Source organism: Thalia democratica, chromosome 7 (assembly GCF_965202585.1).
Source record: "Thalia democratica chromosome 7, ktThaDemo2.hap1.1, whole genome shotgun sequence".
NCBI classification, from domain to species: domain Eukaryota; kingdom Metazoa; phylum Chordata; class Thaliacea; order Salpida; family Salpidae; genus Thalia; species Thalia democratica.
In genome coordinates, this window is record NC_139171.1 from 47,691,021 (window position 1) to 47,711,932 (window position 20,912).

General features: G+C 25.1%; 1 protein-coding gene across 2 annotated transcripts; it reads left to right on the plus strand.

Moving 5' to 3' along the window:
• The first annotated feature begins 7,231 nt into the window (after positions 1-7,231).
• On the plus strand, positions 7,232-12,582 carry LOC145841769 (uncharacterized). Of its 2 annotated transcripts, none has more exons than XM_082949125.1 (9): positions 7,232-7,433; positions 7,764-7,877; positions 8,149-8,247; positions 9,244-9,342; positions 9,680-9,877; positions 10,006-10,097; positions 10,164-10,315; positions 10,849-10,986; positions 12,388-12,582. In XM_082949125.1, the coding sequence occupies exons 2-8, from the start codon at positions 7,776-7,778 to the stop codon at positions 10,977-10,979; spliced, it is 873 nt and encodes a 290-aa protein (XP_082805251.1). In that variant the 5' UTR covers positions 7,232-7,433; positions 7,764-7,775; the 3' UTR covers positions 10,980-10,986; positions 12,388-12,582. The 2 variants fall into 2 exon arrangements, with proteins under 2 accessions (XP_082805251.1, XP_082805250.1); XM_082949124.1 differs by having other exon boundaries at positions 10,164-10,266; positions 10,888-10,986.
• The last annotated feature ends 8,330 nt before the right edge of the window (positions 12,583-20,912 follow it).

Below are 20,912 nucleotides of genomic sequence, written 5' to 3' on the forward strand. Positions count from 1 at the left end.
GTAACTTTTAATAATATTTTAGAAATTTTCATGAATGTCTATTATATGACTCCTTAAATTTTTCTTAGCTACATTTACTTTTAAGTACTATTCAAACAGAATGCAAAATCTTGATAGGTAATATAGTTCTTTAATTTTTAGTAAAACAATTAAAATATACTCAAAGGTCCTTTATTATTGACAATGTGAAAATTTTGCCCTACATTGTGAAGCTAACATGAATAACGAAAACATTTATAATTAAGAAACTGAACACGAAAATTTATCAAAATTCGTAACCAACTTGTCTTAATATTAGTAAAACATATTCAATACATATAAACAAATTGACAAGTCAAACAATTCCAGCAAAAATAGCTAAACATCAAATTCTAATCAAAAATTATTTATGTTTTTCAAAACGAAAGATAAGCATAAGTAAAAGTTTCTAAAATTAAAAATGAAACCCTTTGAACAGTAATAACATTCTAAAATAGTTTTTTTTAAACAATTTTGATTAATTTTGCAAATTTATATCAAAAATTTCATTTTTCATGTGTGCAACTTTTGCAATTATAACATTTTTAGGCAGTTCTTATTTTTTTTTAACATAAAAACTTACAAATCTTCGTCGACATATTTAAAATAAGATAATGTATTAATTGAATAATCTAAGTTTTTTTTCCTGATACTTCTTTTTCCAGGGGGTGCACAGGAACAGAAAACTAGTCAAAACACGCCCCTGATGTGCACTAATTTTTCGTTTAGTGGTGTTTGTGAATCACTTTACTAACGAACCTTTTTAAAGAAATTAAAAAAAAATTTTTAGGAATAATACACAGACTTTTGATTAAAGTATTAAAAATGCAATCGATTCTATTGTCACAATCTAACAATTTTGAAATGTTAGTTAAGTTTTAAAATTTCTCACTTGGCTTCGATACGCTTCGAGGTTTTAGTTGAGTTGCAAATATGAAGAATGGAAATGTTTTTCAGAATTCGCAGTTTAAAATAGTAAATAACTGTTTTAAACAAATTACATATCGTTAAAACCAATTAAAGGCAGTTTATGAGATAGTTAACTGTTATCTGTTATTATTTTAATCTTTCTTATGAGTAAATATTTTTTATCTGTATTCTAGTGAAATTAGTGTCTAAAGATAAAACGTCTAGTTTTATAAATAAATTAGTCAAAATGTTTTTGTTTGTTCCATAAAGCTGTTAGAGTAAAAAATCTAAAACACTTCGACAAACTAATAACTTTTTCAACAACCTAAAACTAGTTATTTCTTAAGATTTAGAGGGATATTTTGTTCAGTAAAAACACTTTATTAAAAATTCAATTCAGCCTTTTCAGATTAAGTTATTTCTTTTATTAAAATTGGCTATTTTAATAAGAAATAATTCATTATCATTTTTCGTTACTGTGATAAAAAAATCGATCTAGTTAGATAAATAAAACTAATCTTTGTTCATAAATTTAATATTGCTAAATATAAAAATTGATAAATATTTATCAAACTAGTAATGTATTATCTATTAAAAGAAATATATAAAATATCTATAATAACTATAAGGCTTTAAAGGCCGCTAGAAGTTACTAAAAAATAAATTAACTTTTTTTTTTAATTAGAATAATATTGTTGTACAAAACATGTAAAAATCAAAATAACTGTTTTGTTGTAATGCAAAAATTTTACTAGTTTGATTAAATAAAAGCTAATTAAATTTATTACTCGTTAAGAAAATTACATCAATCTTTTGCAAACTTTGTGGTAAAAATGTGATTTAGCAAAAGTCATTAATTGGCTCAACATTTCAACTGTTGAATTAATAAAGGTCTTTTATTAAAAACTACCACAGTCGGTTTTTTTTAACCGCAAATTTTTAAAAATTGATTAGTTTTAATTTGATTGATATCTTAGGAAATCTAAAGGATATCTTTTTTATATCTAATTTGTTTTCTTCATAACTTTTACGTTTTCAATTAATTATTAATGTGCTGTAATACTCCTCGGTTTTTTACTTTATTATTAACCGTTTATGAAGTATCTTACACAGTTTGTATTTTTATAAATAAATCCTATAGACATTGCAGTCTAAATGAAGCTATGATGCAAAAAATAGTTATTTTCAATAGTATGCAAGTTCAGTCAAAAAATATCAAATGATTTAATAATTACATAAATTTTCATGAACTTTTTATATAGCTGTGATTATTTTTAACTTTTGTTTTCCTTTTTATTCTGAACTAGTTAATTCTACTACATTTAATTTATATGGTAAACAAATTTTTGCTTTAAATAACAAACACTTGCTATTAAAAAGATTTTTATTATTATTCGAGTAACAATTAAATATATTTTTTTTATAGTTTGCTTCTGACAGTAACATTACCTAAACGTTAGTTTACTTGTAACACTTCCCACAAACTACACTCTAAAAAAATTTGTCATAAAAAAATATGTAACTAATTTTTGTAGACACATTGATATATAAAACATAAACATTGTTTAAGTTACAATTAAACTACTTTTGATAAATATAGCCAGAAAAAAAAAGCTTTTAGATTTTTTTAACAGCTTCGCAGACTAAATAACACAAACATAAAGCATTAATAACCAAAGTTAAAATGTTGTTTACATTACACAATCGCACATATAAACTGATTGTCAGCTGTTATTATGCTTAAGCTCATAACCTATTAAATAGATTTGTAAGCTACTGACTAAGTAAGCTTAACATGTAGCTTTTACTTAAAGTTTTGAACAACTTGTGTTCATTTTTCTCTAACATTTTGCAATTTTTAGTGATTTTTTGAAGCAAAAGCGTTGAAATAGTAATCAAAGTAGATTTTTTAACAACATTTTATTAGATAAATTTAAGTTTATTTGTTTAAGCTAGTTATTGTTTAACGTAATGTTAGTATAAGATACTTAACAAAAGATGCTTTAAAAGAAACTAAGGGTTACAATGTTTCTAAACTTTTATTTAAACTAATATTTTTTTAATGTTTCTTATAAGTTAACATAAAGTTCAGAAGTAAAAAGATAAGTAATCACTCTGTATAAGAGGAAAAGTAGCCGTTATACACACAAAATTTATAGCAGTTGATAAATAAAAAGTAAAACTTGTATTTTGTACATTAATTTTTAGTTTTTTAATTTAAATGAGTTGTCAGTATATATTAAAAACAGATAGTTTTCTTTTTAATTTTCCCATTTGTTTGTATAATTATTAGTTAGAAATAGTTTTACCAATCAGGACAAATGTTAAGAGTTGGTTAAGGTTTTGTGAATAACATTTTAGACAGTTAAATAAAGATCAAATCCCGAAGTGCTAATTTTAAACAATTAAACTGGTTTACTAACAATTTTTTATAAAGTTTTGTTTAAACAGATAATTGTAAAATTAAAAAAAATTGTGTAAGTACAGGAATAATTTATACTATTGAAAAATTTTAACTTTTATGAAATTTATTCTTTTACCAAAAATAGTTGAAAATAACTATAAAAGATTTACAAATTTCTGTATACATGGTGCAATACAATATTATAAGTTATTGAACGACAAAAAATACGCTCAATATGTTTGGTCCAAGGACCTAGTGCACGAAGAACCTTTCGGTTATCGAGTCGCACATCTCGGATACCTTTTAACATCTTGTCCAGGACTATAGACAATAGATATTTTTAACTTTACAAAAGCATTTTTACTCAGAAATTTTAAAAGTGTTTGTAAGTCTATACAAATAACAGTTGTAGTACATATTAAAACGTTTTTTACAGAGGTTATATAATATTAATTATATTAATTATAAATCTAACTTATGTTATTCAAAACAGAATAAACGCTCAAACAAACGAACTAATTTTGTCTACAAATCTTTAGAATTGAATCAAAATACCTAACTTCTAGCTTCAACTCCTTGACTAACTAAGTACATAATTGTAAGTTTAAATTTACTTTAACTTTTTTAAATTGTTTTTTTTTTGCTTTTGCGGCTAAAAAAACGAATAACAGTCTTATAAGAATTTTTATAGTTTTTTTTGAAACTAATAACTGTTTTCAATCGGTATTTTATTGTTTTGTTTAAATGTAATAAAGTAAACTTCTGTTTCTTAAGGATACTTGTTTTTGGCAAGACAAGCTTTCCTTTTCAAATTAACATTCTTTAAAATTATTTAATTATGCAAAACAAATTGAACTTAATTCCAAATATTCAGTTAACCTAAGTCATTAAATAAATAAAGCAAAATTAATTCAAAAACAACCAAATATAAGTTAAGTTGTGGCCGCTTTATAAAATTTTAGAAGGAAATAGTTTCTGTGTGTGCAAGTTCCGATGAGCTCAGAGTTTTTATTGATGGAGTTAGGTTTAGATTCTAGTGTCATAAACCCTTATTTTAAGCTTAGTCTGAAAGTTTCAATATAATGTTTGAATTTAACTTCTGACGCTAATATTTTACATTTTTTTTCGTATTCTACTTTGCTACTTATGAGTTTTTGGGTATGTTTAGAAAGCTCTGTTGCTTTTACATATTAGGAATTATTTTTGTTTTCGTGTTTTAATCTTATTTGGTTGTTGTCTTGCTGATGGCTTTTTTTTAAACTGGTTGGTGCTTAATTCTATGTAAGTTTTGTTTCCTTATCAGTTTTTATTTCTGCTTTGTAACCGAACTTTTAACAAAAGTTAAAAAACGTTTTGTATAGAAAGCAGAAATAACTTTTTCTGAAAATTTTAAATAAAAATATCAGCAGGACAAAAATTTATTTGAATTGAAAAGTTCAATGCTATACAGTAGGGTTAATGCCTCACAAACTAAAGTTAAATGACAATATTTTAATATATGGCGTTTTCAAATAGTTTTTTAACTAAATTTGTTGTTGCATTGTTTTATTATATTCATTTAAATTTAGTTGTGAAAAACAATTTAAAAAGTCAAGTTTCTTTTATTTTTAAATGTTCAATTAAAGTTTTAAGATTGTTCTTTAAGTATACCTTAGTACAGGAATAAGCAAACTGTTGGGTATAAATTACGGGTAGGTGTCAAATTTGCACGAGCGGACAGAATTGCACGAAGGGTCACTTTTGCACAAAGATAATTTTGCACGAGGGGACATTTTTGCACGAGCAGACATTTTTACACGGGCTGAATTTTCTGTTTATTTTAATTTCTTATTTTTTATTAGTTTAAATTTTTTTTTCGAATTTTAGTTTTTTATATTTTTTATTTTACTATCACTGTTACCCCTAACCCTTACCCTCGGTCGGTAACTTTTTTTTTATTAGTTATTATTATTTTATTTTTACTTTCACTGTTATCCCTAACCCTTACCCTCGGTCGGTAGCTTTTTTTTTTAATTAATTTATTTTTATTTATTCATTTTTCTTGTTTTATTTAAAAATAATTTCTATTAGTTATTTTTATTTTTTTTGCTATCACTGTTACCACTAACCCTTACGCTCGGTCAGTAACTTTTTTTTTCTTTTTGTTTTTTTATTAAGTTATCTTTTAGCTTTTTTTTCTGTTTTCTTTTAATGTGTACATTTTTTTTTACTCTCGTGCAAAAATGACCCTCCGTGCAAAATTGATTGACCCTTGGTGCAAAATTGAACCTTCATGCAATTTTGTCTTCCTGCAATTTTGACCCGATTCCACAAATAACAGATACCTTTAAACTTTTTGTAAAACTACATGTCAACCTTAATAATATATCTGCTTTTACTAAACACTATTTAGAAAGCTTTTAAGTTATTTTTTTAATGAATACTTTAAAAAAATAAGTGTTTGTTTTCCTATAATTTTATGAATATCTACTTTCAATTAGTATTGCGAGTACTAAAATAAATGAATAATTAAATACAAAACCTAAAATCATGTATTACCGTTAAAAAACTAGTTTAAAAAGAAAATTTTCTTTTATAAGTTATTTACTGAAATCGTTAAATTTATTTTTAATTAACCCAATTTTTAAACAAGCTGATGTGAACGTAGTTATCTATAACATATAGCTCATAAATATTGCAAAATTTTAATTTCTAAAACTTCGAGAATCCTTAAAAATGTTTTATAAGCTTATTAAAAATTTATAATACATTAATAGTGTAACTTTATTAATGTCGTTGTCATTTAGCATAAAAACTTAATAACGTACTGTTACCTATTTAAAGTATTATAGCATCATACTAATAAATGGCTTACTGTAAACTAACCAGTTTTTCAAAATATGTAGTGGTTGATAATCTTTAAAACCTTCAACGATAAAATGTTTGGCTTGTATTTAAGAAAAGGATTAAGTAACTTTACTCGAACTTGGCACAACTTGTTTATTAAATAAGTCATTTTATGCATGAGGTAATGAACTTTAAAAACTACTGTAGATGCCAAGTTCAAGTAAATAAGTTGTATATGGTAACAATTAATAAAAAACTGTTACATATACTTTTAAAAACAAAAAGTCTGATCATCTTTGTGGACTATTTAATGAATACAATAAACTAACAAAACTATCATTATAAAAGTTTTTTTAAACAGTAAACAAAACGTTTATTAACTATGTTTTCAACTATAGTTAAAACTTGTTTTAGTCTGCTTAAAAACTTTACAGAGTTTTCCAATTAAATAACAATACTTTAAGAGATTTCCAAGGTAAAGCTGTCTTAATTAAAGCTTAACTCCTCATGATTATTCAGATCATTGCGGTTTTGTCTTAATGTTGATAGATTACCTCATGAAAAGTCTGTCTCTTGGGCAGTAGTATAAGTCGACGTCATAAAGTTTACAAAAGAAGAATTCTTCTAAAACTAGATAGTTGAACTCACCGCTTTGTAAGGCCGTGCAAATGTTAATCATTTAGAAATATCACAATATAATGACGTAAACATCTATTATATGTTGCGGTTAAATTCACTAATTTGAAATTTGCGGTTGAATTTTCTTTCTTTTGTTCATATAAAAGCGTATGCCATCCTTCTTCATAGTTACTGTTTTTAACTAGTACTGTTAAGAGACTGTATGAAAACTAAGTAAAGTTGTCAAGTTATTGCGCACTATTTTTTTACGATAAACATTATTTTTATATATATAGACGTAAAAATTTAAACCACCGGTTAGATCATGTTGTGAAAAATATAATAATATTAGTTTTTTAGTACTCGTTAAGAGTTTGTACATTTTGTACACCTACAGCTTCGTGTGTTAACAGTTAAGCTAAAATACAGTACTAATACTGATAAAAAATTAACGTTCACCAATTGTTTTTTTTTGAATAGCTTAGCTAAACAGTTAGTTTACAAAATAAGTTGTGATGACAATTGCAGAGGAGAGAAGTGTTGCCAGTGGAGATTTTTTAAACTACAATAGAAACAGAAGAGTTGTTTGTCTACCCGGTTATTCGGCAGTACACGAAATAGTAGACCCTTCAACACCTTTGAGACTTTGCACACAAAGGTTGTTAATTTCAGTTTTCAAAAAGCAATGAATACCGCTAAACCTGTACTTTTTTACTCTTAGTGTGGTTAACCTAAAATGAATAAACGCACTAAAATACATCTGTAATCTAATGAGCTTAATGATTGCTGAAAAAAAAATTTCAGGAACTAGTTTAACTTTATTTGTTTCAAAAATAAACTTTTAACTTTGTGAATGTTGTTTCAAAAAAAAAAACACTTTACAATAAGCATTATGTATGAGTGTTAGTTTCAACTGAATTTTTTTTTTATTCATAGAAATCTAACAATTTTTCAAAGATTATCTTTACCTTGAATTACAAATTTTTAGGCGATTCAGACCATGGAGGACACATTACGCGTCTGTGCAGCAACTGGAAACTCAAAAGAGTTATCGAAGTTAATTCATTCCAACAAAATAACAAATATCGACGATTCTGATGACGTTAGTACAAAATTTGGAAGAACTTAAACTTTTGTATCATCAATAGTCAAATAAAAAGTTAAGAAAACATTTTTTTTATAGATCTGTTTTCTCGTTTTAGATTTATTACTAAATAAGCAACTTAGAATAGTTTTCTCATTTACTCTATAAGACAAAACGTAGTGAAATATTTAGCGATAAATCAAATTAATTCAAAACTCAGAAAACTAATTAAGCTTCTAAAACTATGATTACACAATGTTAATATAAGAATAGCTGCAATACTTTTCAGGACGGGAACACTGCTTTATTATTGGCTTGTTATTCAAACTGTTTAAACTGCGTGAAAATTTTACTCCAACACAAAGCATCAACTAATTTAAGTAGAAAAGTGAGTTTCTTTTTGTCTGTAAAGTCTTGATTATTTTTTTCAACTAGCTTCTTAAAATAATGCTATAATTTGTTTTCCTTGACTTTAAAAACAAAAGCAACTATAATGTTTCTATATTAATTGTAAATCATTACTAAAGAACATTTTGTCACGTATCTAACTTATAGAGTAACAAACGATAGTGCAATTAGTGTGTGTTAACGTTTTAGTATTTACTTTGTTGTCATCTTTTTTTAAGTTTTTTGTGTAGTCTTGTTTTTATTAAGAATAAGTTATCATTTTTAAATAAAAATATTAAATATGGATACTCGTAACAGTTTTTATTTGGTTAAACATTAATATATATTAATATACCTTAAGAGTAGTAATAAATAAGAAAAATCTATTAAATTATGCCTTAAGAGTTAACATTGAAAAATCTCCGTATTTTTCATTACAATTTTTTTAAAGAAAAATGTGTATATTTATCAAAAAATATGTGCGTATAAATGTACATCATAAATAGTAATACATATATTTTTTAGGCATACATTTTAGAAGTTACATAATGAAAACACTTAGTCTAAATTAGATACTAATTTAAGCATTTGCACTTCGTACAATAATAAAAAACTCCTGACTAAGTACTTTAAAAATACAATTAATTTTTCTAAACCAAAACCGCAGCTTACTTGTACAAGCTATAAAAGGTGTTCAAAAAAGCATTATTAAAACAAAAGTTGTATAAAAAGTAAACCAACATCCACTTTTTTTTCTATATGCACTATTTTATCGAATGCTTTTAACTAACTTTAATGTTTAGATTTGACTAATTTAAATCTTATGTGAATTTTAAATATAGACAATTAAATTTTAGAAATTAGACTTGCAAATCCTTAAAAAAACTTACTACAAAATACTTAATTAGATATGTACGTAAATATTAAAAAAAATTAAAAATATTTGTAGTATCTTATAAACTAAAAGGTTAAGATAATAAAATAAATTTGTTTACAGTCAGGTTCGTGCCCACTATTTTTCGCTGCGCAATTAGGAAATGTTCAGATCGTTAAGCTTTTATGTGAATACGGTGCCGATATTAATTGTACAAACGTTGTAAGTTTATTTTGTAAAAGTAAATTTAACAAAATTAGTTTTTAATAAAAATATTCTGTAAAATAAAAAGAATAAAAAACACCTTTAATAAAAAATGGTTTTACGTGATCTTTTTACTATGTAAAACTATAGTTTTTATGTAAAAAATATGTTGGGTGTTATGTTTATTACCATTTAGAAATATGTTAAAGAATTTATTATTTAACAAAAATATTAACTCGTTTTAATACTTAATTTAAACTTTAAACTTGTTATAAAAACATAAGTTTTTATGGAAAATATTCCTGTCTAATTCTCCACTTTAGTTTTCATTTATAAACCGCACATGCTTAAACAGATTGGAGCTTCCCCTTTATTGGTAGCTTCGGAACAAGGGCATGATGACGTAGTTAAACTTTTGTGTGAGTATGGCGCAGACGTTAATGCGTCATTGTATGATGACGTAACACCAACGTTTCTAGCTGCACAAAACGGAAATGTTAAAGTTCTGAAACTTCTTCTTAATTACAATGCTGACGTAAATATAAAAAGAGCTGTAAGTATACATTTAATAAAAGCTAGCACACTTAAATTATTATTAAAAACTTTATTACTCTTTAGCTTAAAAAACTTTTACAACAACGTTTTCTTGAAACTTTATGAACAAAATTGAATTAATTTTAGGATGGAGTTACACCTTTGTGGATAGCCGCTCAACTCGGTCATTCTCAAATTGTCGATATGCTACTTCGACACGGAGCGTTAGACGACGATAAGTATGTACGAAATCTACCATTTTTATTAGATTAAAAAAAAAGTGTTATACTGATATTTTCTCGCAGGAACCACATGGGGATGACTGCACTTACGAAGTCAATAGTAAAAGGCCATTGTAACATCGTTAAAATATTTTTATCTAACGGACCGTATGTGGGAGTTGAAGAGGTGTTTATATTATTTTTGTCGTTATTAAAGGACCATTTGCTATTTAAAAGTAATGATTTCCTTAACTTATAGTATTTTACAAACTAAAACAACTTTTTTCTATAAAAAGTTACAAATGTTTAGTTTAAACTTGTAAATAGACCCTAAAACAATTAAACTTTATAAAATATTACAAAAACTGATGAAAAACAAATACTAATTACCCATAAGGTAAAATTAAGTTTTATGTTACATGCTTATTGCAGTGAACTATTTCAAACCAAAAATGTAGTATCAGTGAAGATACATTTAAAAGATCAAAAAAAATCTAAATGTTTTAATTATAAATTAATTATTAAGTTTATAAGCCAAAAAAATAGTTTGCTTAATTTAATAAAGAGCAGGTAAAAAACTCCGTGAATATTTGTTTATACTTTTCAAAATGAAATTTTAAAAACTAATTATTTTCAACTTAGCTTATAACTCAAAATTTATATGAATATATCTAACTAAATTAAATGTGAATTGTGCTCAGTCAATTTTACTAATACACATTTAACTTGTGCTTTATACTTTTTTATATTTACCGTTTATAATTTTCAGAATGTCACAGTAATTTACTTTTAATATATTTGTTTGAAGTGTGGTTACTCACCATTACATGCAGCAGCATTTTGTGGACATCAAAGTATAGTAGAAGAACTAATCTTATCTGGATCAAATCCCGACAGTAGAGATAAGGTTTTCATTTTTTCCTTATATTTCAAAAGCTTATTAAGTTTATTGAAGTTTTGCAAAGTTCTTTAAAAATTATAATATAACAAACTAAAAAATTTGAATTTCTTTTTAATCTTAAGTTACATGATTAAAGAAATAAAACTAAAAATGTTGTACTTGAAAAATAAGTCTTCAACCATAGTTTTTTAAGAGACCATTTTTAAACCAGTTTTTTGCCCCATCTTATTTTGCTGCTCATTTAAGAGCTGTGGTAGATAACTTCGTAACAATTTAAAATCTTTAATTCTAGTAGATTAATAACCAAACAAGAACTCAGCTTTTTTTAACATATAACTTTTTAGACGTTTATATAAAAATCACTTTTAATGAGTACTTAAACAGTCCGAACTGTGGGTTGCCAATTGGGTTTAGTTATTTTTTAGTATATAATAATATACAAATTTTATCCAAATTGTACTTAAGTGAAACTTTGGAAGCACTTTAATATATAATGTGTATTGAAGAATGCTTTTTTTTTGACTAAATCTTTTGATTATAGTTGTTGAAAAGTACATATGATACAGCACTGATTTACTATAGACCGTTAATACTTAAAGTTTGCAATGTCTTTTGCAAACAGTTTACAATACTTTTTGTTAGTCGAGAAAACACGTTTAATAAGAAAAAGTTAATAATTTTTTTATAATTCCAGAACAACTAATTTAACCTAAAAAACAAAACGTACTTTGCAATATAGTTCTATTTATTTATTTCATTACGGTGCTACGTTAAAAATCGAGAATATTTACAACGAAACTTAAATAGCAATTTAAAATGTGTAAACATATTTTTATTGTTCTCATTAACTAGCCTTTTTTTTTAAATAAGTATTAGACGCTTAGTTCAAATCATCCAATGGAAGTTAAGTAAAAGTTATGAATTACGTATAACCTATATTTTACGTTTTAGAATTGACAGTAATATTAATTAACCAAAAAAATATAAACCAAAGTATATTAAAGGTTTTATACAAAGTTCTGATCGATAGTGCTCGAAAAATCAAATTGGAGCTTAATATTTATTTAATTATATAAAAACTAAAATTCAAACAGCTGTTTCACACATTGAAATGTAAAATTTCATGTGATCGTCAGTAAGTTACAGTTTATTATAATAGTGAACAGAATTTTCGATTTTAGAATTTTTTATAATAATTATGACGTAGTAATGGTACAGTTTATTGTACGATAAGTTGAATTTGAATTTCCAAAATAACCTTTTTAAACTTTCCTGAAAAGAATTGAATTTTTTAGTAAAAGTATTTTGCTAGATTAAAACAAAAACAAGTCATTATTACACATACATTTAATACAAAAGCTTAACACACAAATGTTGATTTTTTAAACATGTATTATTTTCTTACAGGATGGAAACAGCCCTGCGAATTTAGCACTTAAAGAAGGATACAAGAAAATTTATGATTTTATTAGACAATTTCAAACAATAACATATTAATTTTATAGCGTTATTTTTTTAATTGCAATGCTTTTTATATGAATTTTAGTTTAATTTTTTTTCTAATTTTCACTTTTCTCTAAATACATTGACGTTTTTAGTGTAGGTTATAGCAAACATGTATATATATTTCTTTTAGTATACGAATATGTTTTAAGGAAGTTATTCAAACTTTTTCAATAAAAACTAAAGAACAGTAATTTATTAAAACTTCTTAGATGTAATAAATTTCAAAAGAAGTAAGTCACACATTTCATTATATTTTCATGTAAAACCTTGAAATCATTAATACTACAATGAAAAATTAAGAAATGTTTAAATATTAGCTAATGAAAAAAAAGGTTAATAAACAAATTGACGATATATACTAAATGTTATTGAATATAGTTAAAGTTTTAGTTTTTGGTTTAAAATAGTAATCTAACACATCAAGAGATCCGGATTCGAAGATTTTAAAAAGAAAAAGTCAATTTTCTGATAGAAAATTTAAGGTTTTTACTTAAAAAGGAACAAGCATATTTTATGTATAACAATAAGCTCCCTGAAAATGCAGTAGTAAACCACCCAGCAAATTAACACAAATTTAAGTACTTTTACAAATTATGATGAATGTTTATTGCTGATTTGCAGGTATTTATAAATTTTTCTTGTTGCTATAGCTTAGTTGTAAATCCAATGACAAATATTCAATTCCTACTTTGTTGGAAAATGTTTTTTTTGTATGTCAAACTAATGCACATTGATTGATTCATTGTAACTCTGGTTACTTCCTTTTATGCGACACCAATTTAACTACACTCTTTGTATTGTTTAAAATATTACTGACTTTTCAAATTATTAAATTAATAGATCTTTATATTTTTTACCTACATGTTCTAACTTTTATTATAGGCTTTGACTACTTCGCTAGTCTGTTGGTCGGATTTAGTAATCTATTGTACTTAACATACCGTATATTTTCGACCTAGACCAAAAACTTATTTTATAAATGCTCCTTTTTCATAAATTTAAAAAACATATGCTCCCAATCATTACAAACAAAAGTATTTCTAGTATGAGTTTTAAAAATGTCTCGTAAACTATGCGTATGATCATATTTATTTTTTATCTTTTTTACAAACCCCATAGTGTCTAGTGTAAGTTTCGAATCTCCTTTAACTTGTACTTCAGACATTTTTACTCCAATAAAAACCGCATAATATCTAATGTAAGTATTGAACTCTCGTGAAATGATTTTTCTCTTAGGGACCCTTTAGTAGTCACGCCAATTGGCCCATTTTTAGCTTACCATTCCCTGATTTGTTAATATGACTACTAATGGAAAACTCTGAGTCTGACCTAGACTTTAGCGGGCTTCGTTACTTTTGTAAAATTAAAAGTTTTTTTGACTTGTCCAGGTATCAAATTATAACAATATAAGTATGTAATTAGCGCCACAGTTTACTAGTAATTTAGTTTATTTCAAACTTAAAAACTTAATTCAATCATTTTTTCATCAGTCTTTTTTAGTATAAACTTTTATACCTAAGATAAAATTGTAGGTTGCACCCTACCAGCATGTCTACTCTTGTTATGCTACACAAATTTGATTTAGGCCAACATACCTGAAACTGTTATCTAAATCAACTATTTACTAGAATATAAGTTTAGGTTAGAGATGGGCTGCATACGGCCTGCAAGTAGGACTCAGCTTGCGGGAGTTTTTTTTAGCTTGAAAGCAACTGTGAAACAAAACTAACTTGAGGTTTTTTACAACAACGTTTTTGGATTGTGCTCTAAAAATCATTTTTAGCACGCAGTAAAGTAGTGTTTGTAATCTTTAAGAGTTTTTAAAATAAAAATAATAGTAAGCGTTCAGGCCCGCTGAGACTAATTTATGGTATGTCCGTTCGGCAAAAATGTTTTTTAGTAACTCTTGGACGCCGAATATAGATGGTTCTTTCACACTCTAAAACAGATAATAAACGAAAAAAAACTATACTAGAAACTTATAAAGAATTGAAAGTTCTAAATGTTTTTGATTTTTTATTCCTAACGGATCTCAACTTTAAAAAAGATTTGGATCTTAACTTGTAGACCCGAAAGATCACTGGTTTTGAATAAATCAAAAAATTATATATAATACAGTTTTTGTGTTTTATTACAAATTTAGTAAATATTTCAATTTTATTTAGCATTAACAACTGTTAGATTACTAAGACAGTGCATTCTTTGAAAAATTTTGCATTTTATAACTTTTGTTTTATACTTTAAGTAAAAAATTATTTCTCATAAAAAAACAATAAAAATATAGTTTAGAAAGCTTTATTTAAACCAGGGTTTCCCAAACTCATTTACTAAATCGCCCCCTTTTCAGTAATTTGAAAATAAAATCGCCCCCCACGATTTTACAAAGTAGTTTTTCTTTTTAGTACAAACTTTTGAGATAAAAAAAAATTGTGTTCGATATGTAATTTAGTCTAGTACTTCTTATGCACGCACTATTGTGTTCAAATTAGTTTACAGGGCTTTAGAAAATAATTTACAGTTATTTTCTTAGAAGCCCAGTAAAGTGTATTAAAATACTTAAATAATAAAAAGCCTTGTGTAATCTGTAATCAATCCTGTTTAAACATGAACTGTTTTGAAACTAATGAAACTTTTAGGTCAGTGGTGGACAACTTTTGTAGTGAGCAACTCATATTTACTAAAAAATCTTTTCTAGTTTCAACTCGTTAAAAAATGTAATTGCGGGCTGCATGATTTAAAAAAATAAAAATAAAAAAATTAAAAAACTCGAGCAAAATTGTAATAAAATTATTTAGTATTATTGTGATCTAGGAAATACTATTGTGAACTGAAAACGAAATGAAAGTGTAATTCAAAACAGTCAGTATCAAAAACTAAATTTTATTTATTTTGCACAAGTAGTTTTCAATTTACTTAGCGGGTCGAAATTCGACTGGATCTGCGACTGGATCTGAGCAGTACGTTACCTATCTGAAATCTTAAATGAAACCTGACATTATAATAATATCTCATATAACGAATTTTGGACATTTAGAAGTTAATACTAAGTAACTTATTTAAGCCGCACAAAATACTTAAATTACTTTATAAATAGGCATATTCTAAAATAACTATACCAGAGATTAAAAAACCATAAAAAAATGAACAGTTTATTTTACACATAATAAAATAAAAATTGAAAAATAATTTCTGATCTAGTTTGAGGAAGTTTGACCGACTGGTTGATTATCTCACATGAAAAGTGGTTTCATCAATTTAATGCAGTAAATTTATTAATTTCAATGCTAAGATATATTGTAAGCAAGTTAGTTGTAAATTAAAACTTTAATTTTAAACTTTTTAAACTATTTGTTTCGTAGTAGAATACCATGAAATAGTATTTGACTGGGAATAATCTTTAGGGAACTAAACCTTAATTCTAACATTTTTTTTTCTTTGTTTAAATTCAAAAAAAAATCCAATGTTTGACAGTTAATTCTGTGAACAGAAAGTAATCAATTAAAAAAAACTTTTAACTAGGTTAAAATTTTGTTTTGTAATTGTAGCAGTCTTTTTGATGGCTTATTTTATTCTGTTTAAAAAGTTTTTTTTTCTAGCTATTAGCCTATGATAGTTTAACAGAGGAAAATAGTGAAAAACTAAAAGCTAGTGTTGAAATATTTAAATAAACTAAGTATATTCTAATTGCTAATATATATTGAATTAAGATAAAACAAAAAATAGTTGTATTAACAGTTTAAAACTCCTTATATGATAAAAAAAAATTTAACAATAGTAAATCAAGTTAGAAAATAAAATTGAGTTTAAGAAATTTTTAAATGAAAACGTAGAAGTCATTTCAAATAGAGGCCTCAAATTTATACTCTTTTAAAACCAAAAAACTATTTTAAGAAATAGAAACTTTAATGGTTATCAAAATTTTACAATCAGTTAATAGTTATATAGTGATATAAGTTATATACAGATTAAACAAGTAAAAACAAAAACCTGTCAAATAAAATTTCAAACAAATATTTTAATCACTATGCTATAAAAACTTTTAGTGTAATGTAAAACGACGAATATGAACTACAAAATTAACCAGGTCAAAATAAAACTATTAACAACTTTAAAACATAAACCATTTAATAAATATAGTAGACTTCCGCTTGAATTCAGACTTAAAAAAAAATCAAAAAGTGCAAACTCAAAAAATTATTACCACATTTTATTTACAAAATGACAAATTTCAATGTGTTATATGCAATAATGTTATGAAAAAACATGAAATCCACTAAAACATAAAACAAACTTTAATTAAAAAGAATAGATCTATATAAGCTATTAAATATTATATATAATTTGTTTTATTAATATTTAGTTAGTAATAGGATTTACTTTAGTTTCATTTAAGAAAATATAAATTTGCAATTTTTTTGGGTAAAAAGTTCGAACTCAAGAGGAAGTTTACCGTAATTAATATTTATTTGGCATTATGCAAACCTGTTTTAGAATAAATAGCTTAATACAGTTGTTATTATAAAAAGACTACTTAAATACAATACAAACCAGGTTAAATAAGAAATATTTTAAAATATAAAATAAAATTAAAAAACTTTCATAAAATAAAGTCTGCTACTAAAGTCTAATATAATGTGAAGGATTAGTTCATGACTGCTTGCAAGTTTTTCTAATCTGATTCTTAATCAGTAAAATAGAGCCTTAAGTCACCTCCTTTATAAATATCTAGATAAAATCTTTTGCTCAAGATGTTGATAACTGAACTGAAAGCTTTCTCAACAATATAGCTAGAAGGAAAAGCTATAAACAACAATCTAAATTCCTCTCAAATGATTGGATACTTTTGCCTTAGTTTTTGTTGAGTCCAAAAGCTTTCATATCGTTCTTTGGAAGAATTTACTTTAAGTTCAAGGTCAGTTTGTAAGTCTGAGAAGTTTTCCTGCTAGTCGTTTACTTCAAAAGTATCTGCCTCGAAGGAATCCATATTTTTATCTACATGATAGCTTTTTTGTGTCAAATCTAAATTTTACTACTTAATATGTTTTAATTGTTAAAAATTCCAGATTTTTTCCAGGTTTATTTTTGGCTAAATTGTCAAATTCCAGGTTTTTCCAGGTTTCTAGGTAAATTGGCAACCCTGTATAGTTTTATTTCTTAGTCTAACTTAGTGACTTTTCAAAAAACAACTGGAAATATCATGAGGTTATAGTTAAAAATAAATAACATTAATTTTTACCATTTATGATCCCAAATAACATATCTGTCAGGTTATAAAATAGTGAGAGGGATTCCAATCGTCTATGATCTATGTAATTTTTAAATAAGGAAATATATGAATGAAAATATAGTATTTACTTGAAAGTAGGAGTCATAAGCACTTGATTTTTTTTTCCATTTTTTACATAAATAAAATTATCTTTTTTGTTTAAGTTTTACCTCAGGGTCAAATAATTGATAGCAAGCTAAAATTAGTAAAATAGCAAGAAAAAAAGTAAAAATCTTATGACAGCCCAAAATTTTAAAATCGCCCCCATTTCGCCCCCTTACTAATTATCTCCCCCCGAATTACTAAAATCGCCCCCAGGGGGGCGATATCGCCCACTTTGGGAAACCCTGATTTAAACTTATCCATATTTCGAAAAACATCTTACCATATCTTTATTTTTTTATAACATAAGTAATTAGTTTTGAAAAACTTTCAAATATAAATATTCAAAAGCATAGATATTAAATGTAAATGAAATGTTCAACAACTTATCTACGACTAAGTTTCTGTGCTATGCACCTAATAATGTGTGATGAAGCATAATAAATTTAATCGTTCTATCTTTCCACTTAGAAGTTTATTACTCTCCTAGAATAAATTTGATTCTGACAAAATCGTTAAATACAACATAGTCAGATAAAAAAAGAGGTTTATAAAAAAATTTAAACGATAAAAAGTACTACTTATTATAGTTTATGTTATAAAATATAGGAGTAACTCTATTTTTAGAATTCAAGTTTTATACAAAAAGCCTACTTGTTTTACAAATAGGTACATAGAGGGTTACGGCACTTTACTCTAATTAATTAATAGTATAATAAAGGTCTTTAGTTTAGTCTAAAAAACAAAAAACATTTATCAAATTTAACTATATTACAATTAAAAAAAACAAAATGTTTAAAGCAGTTTGTTCAATAGAGTACTTATATTTGCTAGACCAGCATTTTTAAAGATTTTTGGTGTGCTACATAAATAAATTCAAGAATATACTCTTAACATTTATCACGTAGTGTTGATCGTAATGTGTGTATTGAAATTCTGAATGCAAGCTATAAAAAGTAGTAACTCCGAGTTTGCATGATTGTTTAGCTCTTCCAAGTTTAAAACTGATTTTTTTTTTATAAAAAAATGCCTTTACTTTTACAGGTTTTTTGAAGTAACACTTACTAATACAAATATATTGCTATTATTACTAAAATTCCCGGAAAAAAAACTTTAAAAACAAAAGCTAACTATTTTTTGATAAAATTTTAGTTTAAAGATTACTAGTTATAAGCTGACAACTTTGAACAAGATTGGTAGACTATAAGAACTTACAAAATTTTAAATCGAATAATGTAGTAATTATGTTTCTAGCACTACCTATTTTAATTACACTATAAAATAGTCTATAAAAAACTGAAGTTTTAAGGAACTTACTCAACTTAACTTTTCTGAACATATACCATTTTATTTAATTTGATCTTTTGTAGTATAAGTTATATTTGTTAGTAAAATAGTTTATACACTATATTTATATAATACAACTTAGATCTGTTAAAAATTAGCTTTAACGTTAAAAAATATATACTTAACATTTATCCAACTATTTTAGATTGATGTAGGTTTTTTTTTTGAAGTTACTTAAGGTAAGTTAAATATAAAAGGCCTTTTATGTAAATATAGAATAATAAAACAGAAAAGAAAAAAATTACTCTAAAATTAAAAAACAAAAGTATTTCAGCTTTCTTGTTTAAGGTCTTTTATTTATTAAATAATAAAGTTGATGAAATATGCTTATAAAATCGCAAAACTACGACACTACGGTTTTAATTAAAAATTTATTATAAACAAAACTTTAAAACGAAAACAAAACAAAAACTTTAGACACTTGTACATTTATTGAAGATAATATCAAGCATAATAGAAAACATAACAATGAGTTTAGTAATCTAATAATCATGAGAATGTTATGCATTGTCAGCTATTTCTAGCTTTGGAACTTTTTATTGAGCAAAAATATTAATATTTCAAATCAGTAAACAAAACGTCTAAATAAAGGAAAAATAATAAATAGTTCAAAGAAATTTAAAAAAAACTAAATTTAGTTAATAATTACATTGGTCTTAGAGTGAAAAATACTAAGTGAAATAACCATAAAAAAATTAACATAAAACATACTTTTTCATAAAATACAGCACTTCATTTTAATTTAAAAAAAGATATATACAAAATTTTAAAACAACTTTTTCACGTTTTTACAAATTATTATGAATAAATTAAATTTTAGTTCTTTAAAAGTTTTTAAGTACAAGTTAACGAAAACTTCGAACTTTTATTTTTTAACTTTAAAATCAATCAAATAACATCAAATTATTCTTTTCATAAATACAACGTTATAAATATTTTATTACTAGCTACTGCTTTTTAGTGTGCTGTGATCAAGCTGCAAAAAATCGTAGTTTATTATTGTGTACAATTATTATTGAACATAACTGATCGACATAAAACTTTTTGTGGATAAATATGGCTATACGTTTAAAACTCATCGTTCACTTAATATTAAAGTTAATTTAATAAACCAGTTTTGAAGTATATAATAGTCTAAAATTGATAATATTATAGCAACTACATTACAAAAAGCATGTTTAGTTCAAATCATGTAATTTCAAAACTTATATTAAAAAAAAAATAAATAAAAAGTAATATGAAATAAGTAATCACAATTTATAAAACTATTACTGAATAAAGCTACAAATATTCAAAAGAGTGCTATTCTATTATTTAGAACAAACTGCTTCATAACATATTGTTAATTCATTAAGTCTTATTTTTGTGTAAAAATGTACACATTATATTTTTGCAAAAAAAGTAAAACATCTGAAAATAATTTAAGGTTCAACATGTGTATAATTCAGGGTTCGTGCGCGAAATTTTTTTCATTTAGCCTGACAGGGACCAATTTAGCCTGACATTTTTTCAAAGTAAGGAAAATCCTCTTTAGAAGTCATTTTAGATATTGGGGGGTCTTGATTAGTACTATTGTAGTCTCCAACTTTAACCAGCTTAATATAAAAAATATTTTGAGCTTTAAAAATCTGCAAAAAGCAACTCATAGCTTAGTTACAAGTTACAACTCAATAAAATAAGACTAAATTGTGAAAAAGGTGATTGAACCCCC